A 13,698-nucleotide genomic window follows, 5' to 3' on the forward strand; every position below is an offset into this window, starting at 1 on the left:
TGTTGACACTTTAAGCACATCACTGCTCATAGAGATGGGTTAAACATTTAATTTCACACACAAATACCCAATATACAGTAAAACACACTCCCTTAGTCCTCCTTGACACAGTCTTCTTCTCAGGCCAACTGTTCATGTTGAGTCGTGACAACTCCAGTAAAACTGGCCATAAATGCTCTATCCAGGTATTTTATAGAATATCAATACTGGAAATGTTTAAAGACAAAGCGTTGATCCATACTTGTACATGTGTATCTAATAAGAACAAGTTATATTACAGAATAATAATGTGGTCTTATCACATTCATGTATACTGAGTGAATATATTACTAATCTCAATTAGGTAGTTGGAATGCATAACTCATCGATAACACTAGGCTATAATGTTCAATGGCTGAGATATCTGGGTTTGAAATATTTTTCCTTTAATGCCAAAAGGTTCTTAAAGGCCCAGTGCAGTAAGAAATGTGATTTTCCTGTGTTTTATGAGATTGGAATAATACTGTGAAATTGTGAAAATGATAATGTGCGTTTAGTGTAAAAGCTGTTTGATATTCTTGCTTGAGATTTTTTTTTTTACCATTTTCATTGAAAACAATCACAGTAAGGTACATAATTGTTACCCAGAAATAATTTGATATGGAGATAAAACAGCTGCATTGGACCTTTAAAACTTTGTTAAATAAACATGGTTTTGAATGGTTGTTTCATGGTTCTTATCATAATGTAGTACCAAAGCTGAGGAAATAATGCACACATTTAAACTTATCTTGTGCTGTCAGCAAGTCAAATCGCAAGTTAGTTTTATTTTTAGTGTAAATTACTGACAATGCAGTCACATTGGAGCACCAAATGTTATAGTACACACACCGTATATGAAACCTCGCAGTCATCCAACCCGCCTAGATACATTTAACTTAGTGTTTTCTACATTCAAAAAAAAAAACATGAGTTTTCTGACTAAACTGGAATTGTGTCATGAGAAAACTTGCTCATGTTTCAAATGTTGCCATCATAACTGAACACACATGAAAGGCCACTTTGTGCAGGAGAGTCTGTGATGTCATCAAACTAACCATCTGATATAGATGCATTGTTTTTTTATTGCAAGACAACCAAAAACCTTCACCCCAATACTAATACTTATTAACCACAAAATACAGCATGGAGAAATATTACATTTAACATGGTTCCGCTTCCATACTGTATCTCTCAATGAGCAACTTATTTAAAACACCTAAATTAATGTTTACATAACATGATTTAATTCCACGCAAACAGGAAAGGAGGACCTAATGACGGCTTTAGCCTACAGTAATCTCAAAAACCAAACTGCTATAGTATTTTCCCCCTTTAAAAAAAAGGGGAGTTCAAGATACTTGAGGGATCCAGTCACAGTCAAACACCACAAGATGGCTGCCACCACCATCCCTTCAAGACAGGAGAAAGTCAAATTTTGGACAGCCCATGGCATTACATTTATCCAGACTCTGACAGTAAACTTCTGGCAATTATCATCCGCATCACTTCATTTGTTCCTGAAAGGGAAAGGAAATATAAAAGCGTAAAACATCAGTAATTTGTCAGTGCAACAACAGTGGCTAGTGATCACAAGTTTATAAAGAGGTGTGCATTGCCACTAAAATACTTTTAACCATCTGTTATAAAGCACAATTTCACAAGGACAGCTTTGTCATGGTAAGCAAGGTGTGTATGTATATATATATATATATATGTGTGCCAGTAACCGAAAGGTCGCAGGTTCTAATCCCCGAGCCGACTAGGTGAAATCTGTCGATGTGCCCTTGAGCAAGGCACTTAACCCTAATTGCTCCTGTAAGTCGCTCGGGATAAGAGCGTCTGCTAAATGACAAAAAATTAAAAAAATTAAAAAATGTATACCCTCCAGTATCTGGTGTACTCTGATGTCCCGGACAAACTGCTGAACAGCGTAGTCTTTGAGGTAACCGTATCCACCATGCATCTGGAGTGCCTGGTTACAGATCTGTTGAGAGGGCAGAGATACCGATCAGCTACATCTGATAGACTTCTACATCATTACCAGTGTGCAAGAGGAGACCACTTACAGTAAAACGTCCATTAAACGTTGAGTCTCAACAAGCACTGGTCTCTTTTAATGGCCGGGCATCGTTCCACATTTTAGCAAATAAACACTGGCCTATAACAAGCACTGGGTCCCAGAAAAGTGTCATAAAGCGAGCACTGTCTGCATTTTGCGGGTCTGCTGCAGTGAATCTCTACCTTGCGTTGAATGACTGATCCCTGCATGTCAAAATGCAAGTCTGCTGCAGTTTAAGCAAATACACACCCAGGCTAATAGCTAATGGAAGTTTTACAGTAAATACTAAAATAACACAGTATTTTCATATTTTTTTCGGATCTATCCCTAAGAACCATTTTAAGAGATAAAAACTAATATTGACTCACATTGAAGCACTCGTCAGTGACAAAGAGTTTGGCCATGGAGCAGAGGGAAACAGCGTCAGACCTGCCCTCCTGCAGTGCCAGGGCAGCCTCGCGCACCAACAGACGCGACGCCACTAGCTTGGTGGCCATCTCTGCCAACTTAAACTGCAGGAACTACAGAAGGAACCCAGAGGGAAACCGTCAAGAAACCCAGTATCAAATATCCTATTGGATTACTAAAGGTATTTCCCAATTCAAAGCTGTAGACTTGGTGGGATACTTACCTGGTTGTTGGAGAGGGTCTCTCCAAACTGCTTGCGTACTAACAGGTGATTTCTCGTCAGCTGTACACATGCATGGGCCGCCCCAAGAGAACAAGAGGCTGCAGTCAGATAAACCACATGTAAGTTAATGTAGCTGACATCTGAGCCTTGGTTGTTTTCAAAACGTGTGAAGTAAATGGGTTAAGCAAAACCAACTTGAGAAAAATATATAGATGGCCATCAAATAAACCATTGAAACAAAAGGTAAATCTGGTGCCATCTCACCAATATTGATCCTGCCTCCGTTCAGGCCTCTCATAGCGATGTTGAAGCCCTCTCCCTCATGACCCAGCCGATTGGTCACTGGGACGTGGCAGTCCTCTAAGATCACTGCTCTGGTTGGCTGAGAGTTCCATCCCACCTGGAGAGAGAGAATAGAGGCCTCAGTTGAAGAACCACTGCATCCTTCAGGGCTTCAACACAACTATGACACAACTATGCCCCCTGGTGGGCATGGCTTCACTTAGACATGAGGACATGAACTACAGACCATGTAAGTTTGTAGGTTCCTGCTTTACAGTTTATAAGACATAAGGATTGTATTCAAAATGACCAATTTAAGACAATATCAACATCAATAAAATGCCAGCTACCTTCTTCTCCTTCTTGCCAAAGCTGAGTCCTAGAGTGTCTTTCTCCACCACCACACAGGAGATCCCCTTGGGACCTTTCCCTCCCGTCCGACACATTACTATGTACACGTCTGTGTCTCCTCCTCCACTGATGAAGGCCTGCAGTAGGACACATATACAGTGAGACAGGAACTTCCACTTTATATCACAATTTATTATATCATATCAGCTATAGTACAGAGATTAATTAGAAACAGTACCTTGGAACCATTGAGGATATAATGGTCTCCTTCCAACTTTGCAGTAGTGAGTAACGAAGCAGCATCACTCCCACTGCCTGAAACGTGAACGGGAAATGAGATTCAATAAGACAAAAAGAGAATCAGAAATAAAACTGCTTCATAACCACATTATACAGGTTCATGGTGTCAATGCATGACACACTATCACATACTAGAAAGATTAGAACAAAATACCAACCTGGTTCAGTGAGACAATAAGAGGCAAACTTGTCCATCGTACAAAGCTCAGGGCAGTACTTCTCCCTCTGCTCAGTGTTGCCGAAGGTGTCAATCATCCAGTTACACATGCTGCACAGAAATGAGCATCCATTAATGAACACCCCATACATACACCAAACATCACCTATAGACATTTGACTAGATATTAATTAAAAGCAGGGGTATCTCTTGAGCAGACACTTTAGAGTTTGAATGTTGTGGTGAATGCTGGCATTGTCCAGGCCTTACTTGTGAATGCTGATGTAGGCTGTGGTGCTGACGCAGCCTGTTGATAAGGCCTCAAAGATGACAGAGGTGTCCAGGCGAGACAGGCCAGACCCCCCCACCTCTGGCTGTACATAGATCCCCCCAAACCCCAGCTGGGCAGCCTTACGCATGGTCTCCACCGGGAAGATTTCCTTAACAATAAAAAAATATGCTTTTTATGTTCAAATAAATGCCCTCACACACAAAAAGGGGATTAGTGATTGCAGAGGAGGCTGGTGGGAGGAGCTATAGGAGGACAGGCTCATTGTAATGGCTGGAATGGCATTGATGCAAAGGAGTCAAACATGTCCATATGTTTGATACCGTTCCATTTCTTCCATTGATATGGATTGGTTTAAAGGGAGTCCGATTTTAAAGTGGCTCAAAAATATAGCTAAACAATCTGCACTGCACAATTGTACCTTTTCATCCCACTCAGCCATGTGTGGAGACATTTCATTGGCTGCGAAGTCAAAGGCCATCTTCTGAAACTCCTTTTGTTCATCGCTGAGGCCATGAGAAGCTGCAAGGGAGAAGTTAAGAATAGAGCCTAGTGGTGTAAGACAATGGTAGTACTGTAGAGTAAGGCAAAATTACCAGAATCCTTTTAAACGTACTTTTTCACATGAAGAGAAATAGTTAAAACAACCATTGAACATGACACACGCCCTTACATCACATCCGTCCATGTCAACGTAGGTCAGGCCAGAACAGTGTTGCCATGTTCCGGCCAAATTGGGCTACTTTGAAAACGATGTCGTGGGTGAAAATGTATTGTTCGCGAGTTGCGGGTTTTTGGGCTATTTCTATGTTGCACCGCGGCCGCCATGGTTTTCTCTTAAAAAATGTAGATTTCACTGTTGCTGAGTGAGTGAAGAGACCGGGAGGGATACGTGTGTTGAGAGAGCGCTACAGTGATTGGCTGAGTCACGTGAACCAGAGGAGAGGGAGCAGCACGTGCGCACGTTGTGACAATTTTTTTTACCAGTTGTAGGTAGGCTATTTAGATTGTCATTATGGAGGCACCTATTTCCAAACCTTTTTCCATAAAACATATTAATTAAGCTAGAACTGATGCACATCAATAAATAATGGAGACAAAAAAAGCACTCAATCGCTCCGAGGTGGTTTAAACTGCACTCTAATGTTGACTTTGCTTAAAGAAAACGGTATCAAGCGAAGTGTTTTATGCATGCTCAGTTCTTGGGTCTCGGGGGCTGCCCGAGTGGAAATTTTGGAAGTTATGGAACTCCCTCACGTGGTTCTTTTTATCGGGAAAAGGCCTCAATGAAACTGACATTAAATGTGGAGAATTATACATTTGCCTCTGTTGGTTATAAAGTAGCCTATTAATTGATATGCCAATTGTAGGCTACCATTTGATACAATAAATTTGTCGAAATGACTGGAGTCATTGTAAATCAATGTGCCACTTGTGTAGCCTACCTGGAGCTGGCAAACCAATTTAATAAATAGCCTATAACTTCAGTTTGTTGTTGTAGCCTTATGTTATTATGCAATTATTAATGGACATGTTTAGTTAATTAAATTGGAAGTTATCAAAGCTCTATCGCAATTGCCGATCAGTTGTTGAACGCCTTAGATTGGTGTAACAGTAGTCAGATTAGGCTAATAAAAATAAACACTGGCTGTTGTTGACAAGCATATTCAGTATATATTTATATTATTAATATTTATTTCAGTGATTGAAATTATGACCCCATCCTCAGTAGCCTATTACAGCAGGCTATTGGGAAACACAAGCACTTCTTACCTCGAAATCGCCTTGCTGTTCATGTTGAATAAATTCGTCTGTTTGAAGTAAGCAAGCTGCTAAATCGTTCAGTTTATATCTTGCCTACATCTTGTCTAGGCTACTGTAGACTATCTGAAATTAGATGTAGGTCTATCAGGGGCTATAGGCTACCTGCCTTTATCCAAGAAAACCATGGCATAGTTTAATTACAATCATAAACCCAGATTTTAGTCTGTAGCCTATGCCTTTTGAAATGACAAGTCAATCTTGCAAATTGGCCATAATAATAGCACAATTGCCAGAAAATAGCCTAACATTAGTTTATTTTCATCCAAGTGTTTCTTGCTCAAAGATTGAGATCCTCTGTCCAACTTTCATCACTCAAACTCTCCTGTCGGATTTATCTATAGTTAAACATGCACAAAGGGGATTTATTAAAAATTATAAACCTGATTAGCGCCCTGAATGCTGATTGGCTGAAAGTCGTGGTATTTCAGACCATATACCACAGGTATGACAAAAAAATATGTTTTACTGTTCTAATTACGTTGGTAACCAGTTTATAATAGCATTAAGGCACCCTGGGGGTTTGTGGTATATGGTCAATATACATCGGCAAACGAATGTATCCAGGCACTCCGTTTGGCGTAATGCTTAAGAACAGCCCATAGCCGTGGTATATTGGCCATATATCATACCCCCTTGTACGCCTTATAGCTTAATCATAGCAGTCAAACGAGTTAAATCGACATCCATTGATGGAAAATGATCTGGCGAGTTTAAGGGCAAATTATATTTTCTGTTGCGACATATTCAAATTCCTTTATTACGTCATGTTATTTTGAGGAAAACCGAATTTTGCATCTAACGTCGTTACTAAGATATTCCTTCTTAATTGACTCGATAACGTTATGGAAAAAGGTTTTATTGTATAAATATGGCAACTCCTCTCTTGCTGAAAAAAACAACAACAATTTGTCTAGTCTTCAGGCCATTTGGGAAGGTTTTGAGTTGTCATTGTACAGATCATTTTAGCTGGACATGGCGTAGTACACACACCCCTGCCTCAGAGAGGTGGAAAGGAGCCATGGCCGTCCAATAGGAATCAAGTGGCTGTCCTCAAGCACGCCAGCCTGTAGACCACCATGCATTCTCATAATTAATACTGTTACAATGTATCAACACGACTACTTTAGCTGCAAAATAACGATTTGGAGTACCACTTGACAAAACACTCGACCAGAGGTTACATTGCTAGTTAGGTAGTATAACGTTAGTTGTTACTGTCTAACGTTACTAACAGAGGTCAATATGACTAACTAGTACTTAAGTAGCAATGCATTGCTGGAAAATGCACACTTAGCAATGAAAAACAAAACACTATCTGCAGTCAGTTACCTACTACAGTAGTCAGCTAACGTTAGCGAGTTTAGCGAGCTATTCAGCTCATCCCAACTAGCTAACGCGTCAGATGGCTAGTAGTGCAAGTCTGCATTACTCTACTAACTATTTTGAAAATCAAAATGCTTACGGTCAATGCACGAAGCTATTCCTCGGCTCTGTGTGCTGTTAAATATTAAACGGCGACTTCTGCCGATGCATGAACTCAGTCTGGCAACTCTAGATAACGTTCCCACGGCCGCCATGTTGGTTACTGGTTATATCACGCTGCTGCTGTAGGGAAATGTTCCATTACGCAAGATAAGTGTAGTTCTTAGATTGTGTAGTTCTTTTATTTATTTATTTTTGTTTTAACATTTATTTAAGTAGGCAATTCAGTTAAGAACACATTCGTATTTACAATGACGGCCTACCAAAAGGCAAAAGGCCTCTTGCTTAGTTTTCGTCTGTGCTTTTTCAGTAAAAGGCAAATTTTTCTCGTAATTTGATTAACCAGCGAAATATACCCTAAAGTCAATTGCTTGCCTAAACCATAGACATTAAGGGGGCCTAAACTGAGAAATCAACCGTAAGCGAATTGTTTCTACATCACGTGCTTTTGGCATACGTCACTAGCGCGGGAGTTCTTCATCATTCTGTCCTTCCTTTTGCAGTGTTCTGAGTTTTATGGTTCCGACCACTTCGATTTGCATCTTTATAACATACCAGTAAGTAACAATGTAATCCTTCGCATAATTAACAGATTTAATGAAACACGTTCTTTTTTGTTGTTGCTGTAAATCGAATGTCACCTACTGTCACGCACGAATGGTTAGAGATCATTGGAATCGGATTTGAAGATTCTAGTTCTTCCAAGCCAACCACTATTTCTTCATCTCTCAGACATGGCACCTAAAATGAGAACCCGTGGAACCACAAGAACACTACAATCCAGTAAGTAAAAGCGTTCACATTTCTGTGCATTGAATGACATGCAATTGCAAGGTTTTTCAACATCCCTGACACTTTCACACTACCAGTATGATTTGATTTTCGAATGGCTATTAATAAGTGAATGTATTCTATGTACTTTTACCCAGGCAACGATGAAGAGACAAAAACTAATGTCCACAGTGAGGACTCTACATTGGAGGTTGGTCAGGCAGTCAGGGGGAAGAGGAAAGCTTCAGGTTCAGGGAAGACTGGAAAACAGGAGAGTTCAAAGGGAGAAAAATCACCTGAACGACCACAGTACTGTCACTGGCTGATGAAGTCAGAGCCAGAGAGCCGCTTTGAAAATGGCATAGATGTCAAGGTATTCTGTTCTCCTTAATAATAGGATGGTGTCATCTGTTTCAAGACCTGTTGCTCAAAAGTGATGTCTTGTTCAGGATAAATTATATCTAGGCTGTTGTTACCAACTCAGAGGCTTTGTGGTTAATGTGTCCACCCTTAGATTGGAAGGTTGGGGGTTCTATCCCCTGTCAAGTCATACCAAAGACTCAAAAAATGGAAACCGATGCATCTGCTTGGCTTTCAGCATTAAGGAGATGGATTGGGAGTAAGGCCCTGCGACAGACTAGCATCCTGTTTAGGGGGTATACTTGTACATCAAGCTGCCTAACAATATACAGAAACAGGAGATAGGCCCCTGCCCTATGGGTCGTTATGGCTTGTTATGGCTTACTTACTTTTACTATGTCACAGTTTGGGATCGAGGATCTGAAGACTCTTCCCAACCAAACTGGGTGTTGGGATGGTGTTCGGAACTACCAGGCCCGTAACTTCATGCGAGACATGAAAAAGGGGCAGCAAGCATTCTTCTACCACAGCAACTGCAAGGAGCCTGGAATAGCTGGAGTTATGAAGGTCAGCCTCTACCTCTTCCTATTTCTGTTGGTAATATACACTGTGTTTCAGGTATGGTGCCTCTCACCTGCTTTCTCTTTTTCAGATTGTAAAGGAGTCCTATGTGGACCAGACTCAGTTTGACAAGAAAGATGTCCATTATGATGCCTCCAGCAAGGCAGACAACCCCAAATGGAGTATGGTATGAATGGTTTAATGTTTACATTTGTTAATGTTCCAAATGGCTTGAGATCAAGATACATCACTGATATGTAACAGGCTTTTTATCGCAATCCAATTTAAACCGTATTAGTGCTTTGCTGGCTTGTTTCATGTTTGACTGCCAGGTTGATGTCCAGTTTGAGAGGATGTTGAAGCGCTTCATTCCTCTGTCTGAGTTGAAGAAGATCCACCTGCAGCACAAGGCCAAAGGCGGGCCCCTGAATGGCATGGCTCTCTTCACCAGGGCCAGGCTGTCTGTCCAGCCCCTCACCAGTGGTATGTGGAGATCAGTGTCACTGAATAATATGGTTGTCAAATCATGGTTTACAAAGCTTTTGTGTAAGTAAAATCATACCTTTTTATTTTTTTCTCAGAGGAATTTGACTTTGTCCTGAGTTTGGAGGACAAAGACCCACTGTGAAGATTTTGACAAGATGACCTGGAGAGAATAGTTTTCCTGTCTTGTGTATGATGATGCAGCTGCTAATATGTTTACTGTAGGTGACGTCTATTGAACTATTGTGCTTGTATTGAATGGAAATTGTCTCAAGGTTTCTGTGTTTGTCAAGAGACACACTGGAATTTATTTCTAATATTAGAGGTTTATAAAATTAAGACAGTTCATGTGTTTGCCTTCACTGTCTAAAGGGGATCAATTCGGTCTAAACATGCAGAATTTTCATTTCCAAGAGTAAAGGCAATCAAATCATTCCATCAGTCCATTGAAATATTTATCAGGTGCACACATTAACTTATTCCTATACCAAAACGAGTCTGTGGATAACAATGCATTTGGCATCAATAGATTAGTAATTTGCAGAGCACAAAAAATACAGGAAAACCTCAGGCTAAAAGATGTGTGTTAAACGTATTGAGGCAACAGGATTTCATTTGCTAGATACACTTAGGCACGACATTTCAAGTCTAACATGAAATATACAGAAGACTTCTTACTATCAGACCTCAAATACAAGCACCTAAAATCCCTGCCTAACACTATTGGAATGCTTAGGTAAAGCATGTGAATGGAATGGTCATATTGTAGCACCGTCTGTATGCTTTTCACTGTATGACGGTTTAACGGCATAAGAGGGTGAGATTCAATAGCTCTTATTTGCAGGATAAAAAAATTAATGGGTTAGTAATACTTTATCCAGCCCTCTCACTCAACAAAGAAATTAGACACAATGCAATAGAAACCTTCCATTGATCTCACTGTGCAATCATTACACAAGGACTGAGAGAATGTGTATGCGGAGGAGCGATGTATACATATCAGTGCAAAGTTAGAATTTCAGATTTCATTATGACAGACCAAATCAAAATGTCAGGAATGCATTTGACTGGGTATGGAATGTTTTCAAAATGCATCGCTGTTACTCAGGATTTCAACTCCCTATGACCATACAGTTTTGTATACGGAGTTAGAATCCATTCATATATAAAGCTAAAGCTAGAAATATATATTTTGTGACAAAGAAAGTTGATCATTTGAAGATGACAGATAATAGTATAATATTACATTTTTGGGGGTATCACGCACAGGGGGAGATCTAAACAAGTGGCCGGCTTTACTTTCACTGGATATGTGTGTTGATGATGAGGGAGTTGACCTGCAGTGGAATTTTAGGCCCCTGTAATACCTCATGCAGGCTTCTTTTTCATTGTTCAGGTGTTTACCTCCAGTCTTCCCTTCATCCCTTTATTCAGCAGCCCTAATAAATAGAGGGCTACTTTATCAGTGATCATGTGAGCTGACAGATGCCCCCACTACTTTTCCGCAGACACTGCCAGTCTTCTGTGAGGAGAATGAGTGGAGGCAGCTTTAGCCGCTGTCCTCCCTCGCCGCCTTCTCCAGAGCACTCTCCGAACTGGCTGAGCCCTCGAACCGCTGGGCTCCGATGGTGGCCTGGGTCGACATGCTCTTTCTCACCACATCCCCTTTCCTCCACAGTGTGATTTCCTGGAGAAGAAAGAAGTGGTCTTGAGCTCATTGTCTTAAATCACTAAAGCATTTCCATAGGGACACATTTAATGCTAGATAGGAATGCAATATATAAGGTGCAGCACAGTGGATACACCATGTTGAACCTGACACCTGATAAATTCCCTCTAAGGGCACACAATTTATCTGGGATCACTGCTAACAGTTACCCATCAGAAGCCCCTGTTCCATACCTGCTGTTTGAAGTAGCGTCTTTCCTCCTCATCAATCAGCACCAGATTAAGGTAGTAACGCACAGAGAACTTCTTATTGATGTCTCGCATTGTGGGGGTCATCTCATAGCCAGCCAGAAACAACCGGATTGGAATTGACTCTCCTTAAACATAATAAAAACACTCAGTCAGACCTGATGTGTAGTTTGAGCATTGCCATTTTCAAAAGCATACAATCCACTTCACTATATCCTTTACCCCGAACAGGAGCCCCATCCATGATCTCATATTTGGCGATGGTGTCATTTTCGTGGTATACACTAGGACCGGTGCCAGTTGTCTCCCGTTTGATGATGTCAATTTCCATGTGCTTGATCTTAATCCGCACCAGCAGGAAGTAGATCTTACCCACAATGACGTCTTTCAGGTGGTACCTGTAGAAGACAGGAGAGATCGTCACAGGGCTGCTATGCCACATAGACAATACATAGTCAAAGGAAAGGTTCTAAGCTACAATGGTTTCTGCATGTTCCTGTAACTAGGAGTGGTGGCATTTTGTTATTTTATAAATTGAGTAAAACATTTAGGTGACTGAGGGTGTTGAAAAAATAATCTCTTTCAGCCTTACTTGGATTTGTTGTACTCAAACTCAATGTGGAGACAGTCTTCGATCCCAACTTCCATTTTTATTGACGAGTTGAGCTCTGGGTACGTGCTGAGTGTGTGCACCACGATATCCATCTCTTTACTGATGTCATTCAGTCTCCTGCTCACTGTGGCACGCAGAAAATACCTGCAAGTACAACCAACAGACACTGAGCAAACCTGCTGTAATCTCAACAGATGTCATCCAACAACATATCCTCATTGCATTCTGAGGCTATAAAAGAAGATGGTCATTATCACAACCAGTAATTATGATTTGTGTGTGTGTAATGCAAGACATTGAGCATGTGAAGCACCCAAACATTTCTCTTGATGAGGAAGTAGTGCTAGGCATGTGACCAACAGGTCAAAGGTGAACTTGGGTTAAAGAGTGAGACATAAAGTAATAGTTATTTTGGCAGAGAATGTTCAGGCTGAATGTTTCCTTACCGTAGCTTCACATTCTGGCCTGTGTAGGTCTCATAGGGCTTCTCAACATGGGTGAACTCAAAGTCGAAGGTCTGTGACTGAGTAAGCTCACCAGGCCTAGCCAGATCTTTCACCAGGGAGACAAACTCATGATGGTTTCCTCTGTCGTAGTACAGCTCTGTGAAGGAAGGACAGGTATACACTTCAGATATTCAAAGAAACACACATCGCAACAGAATCACTCCCTCATAGAAGAATGCATCTAGGCCTATTGGCCCATATGACACTGTTGTTGATCAAAAAGTCCAACATAAAAGGGGCCATTGCATTTATTATGATTCATTTGGAATAGATGTCTCTGCATTAAACTAAGATGAATACTCACCAATCTGGCCTACAAATTCGATTTTTATCCCTTGATGTTCCAGTCTTTTCCCAGGGTTCTTCAGTGTAACGTTGACCTTTCCAGCCACAGTCTCCCCGTCATAAAATAGGAAATATTTGTCCTTCTTCCCATCTTCAGTCTTATGTTCAGCCTTCTTTCTCGTCTCAGCATCAGTCAGAACTACATCAATTTCTGCACTTTGGCCAAAACTGAAGAAACTCATGCTTGTGTTCTTTTCTGTGCCGTTTTATGAACAAGGTTAAGATTTAGCGTATCTGAACAGATCTTTTAAGACCAATTTAGGTGACACTTTCAGTGCCCTATTTCTTACTAAAGTAAATTAAGTCGTTCATTCGAAATGACGGAAAGCGCAAAAACACCAACTTGTTTGTTACCAGCAATGATCACAGAACGTAGTAATTCTGGGAAGTGGAAAAATATGCAAATGTTAGCGTTATTTTACCTTTATATTTATTCTAAAATTCAATTCAATTACATACAGCACCATGTCTTCGTATCCCTATAGATTAAAGAAATAGCCTAAATACTACAAAACATGTCGCATAGTGATATCCACAAACACTGAAGAATGTTGCGTTTCCCTAGTACTCAAGATGTATCCGTCATTCATCGACACCGATTAACAATGTGGTGAGTCTTGATTGTTTCCTTTAGAATGTTATTCGCGTTGAATAGTTACATTTTACCTTTCCTGAAATAGCATAATGTTGCAAGCGATCATTTCCTATGATTTTGCACTTCCGGGGTTGTCTGGTTGACTGCATTA

The 13,698-nt window shown here is 40.6% G+C and overlaps 3 protein-coding genes across 6 annotated transcripts; 1 reads left to right on the plus strand and 2 right to left on the minus strand.

Moving 5' to 3' along the window:
- Window positions 1-1,083: 1,083 nt before the first annotated feature.
- On the minus strand, window positions 1,084-7,526 carry acad8 (acyl-CoA dehydrogenase family, member 8). Its single transcript, XM_041872618.2, has 11 exons — window positions 7,377-7,526; window positions 4,512-4,612; window positions 4,072-4,241; window positions 3,803-3,912; window positions 3,583-3,659; window positions 3,344-3,481; window positions 2,976-3,111; window positions 2,712-2,809; window positions 2,449-2,601; window positions 1,903-2,005; window positions 1,084-1,538 (listed from the first exon to the last, which is right to left on the minus strand). The coding sequence occupies exons 1-11, from the start codon at window positions 7,489-7,491 to the stop codon at window positions 1,480-1,482; spliced, it is 1,260 nt and encodes a 419-aa protein (XP_041728552.1). The 5' UTR covers window positions 7,492-7,526; the 3' UTR covers window positions 1,084-1,479.
- Window positions 4,710-10,004, plus strand: thyn1 (thymocyte nuclear protein 1). 4 transcript variants are annotated; one of them, XM_041872656.2, is made up of 8 exons: window positions 4,710-5,083; window positions 7,900-7,953; window positions 8,129-8,179; window positions 8,326-8,540; window positions 8,933-9,094; window positions 9,180-9,275; window positions 9,421-9,571; window positions 9,670-10,004. In XM_041872656.2, the coding sequence occupies exons 3-8, from the start codon at window positions 8,131-8,133 to the stop codon at window positions 9,714-9,716; spliced, it is 720 nt and encodes a 239-aa protein (XP_041728590.1). In that variant the 5' UTR covers window positions 4,710-5,083; window positions 7,900-7,953; window positions 8,129-8,130; the 3' UTR covers window positions 9,717-10,004. The 4 variants fall into 4 exon arrangements, with proteins under 4 accessions (XP_041728590.1, XP_041728576.1, XP_041728582.1 ...); XM_041872642.2 differs by lacking the exon at window positions 4,710-5,083 and adding an exon at window positions 7,005-7,107; XM_041872648.2 differs by lacking the exon at window positions 4,710-5,083 and adding an exon at window positions 7,631-7,814.
- Window positions 10,005-10,009: 5 nt separating this feature from the next.
- Window positions 10,010-13,693, minus strand: LOC121559398 (vacuolar protein sorting-associated protein 26B-like). The gene is made up of 6 exons (XM_041872630.2): window positions 12,912-13,693; window positions 12,548-12,704; window positions 12,081-12,245; window positions 11,711-11,886; window positions 11,474-11,616; window positions 10,010-11,258 (listed from the first exon to the last, which is right to left on the minus strand). Exons 1-6 carry the CDS (start codon window positions 13,132-13,134, stop codon window positions 11,121-11,123), a joined length of 1,002 nt encoding a protein of 333 aa, XP_041728564.1. The 5' UTR covers window positions 13,135-13,693; the 3' UTR covers window positions 10,010-11,120.
- Window positions 13,694-13,698: the final 5 nt, after the last annotated feature.

Source organism: Coregonus clupeaformis, chromosome 5, assembly GCF_020615455.1.
Source record: "Coregonus clupeaformis isolate EN_2021a chromosome 5, ASM2061545v1, whole genome shotgun sequence".
Classification (NCBI taxonomy): domain Eukaryota; kingdom Metazoa; phylum Chordata; class Actinopteri; order Salmoniformes; family Salmonidae; genus Coregonus; species Coregonus clupeaformis.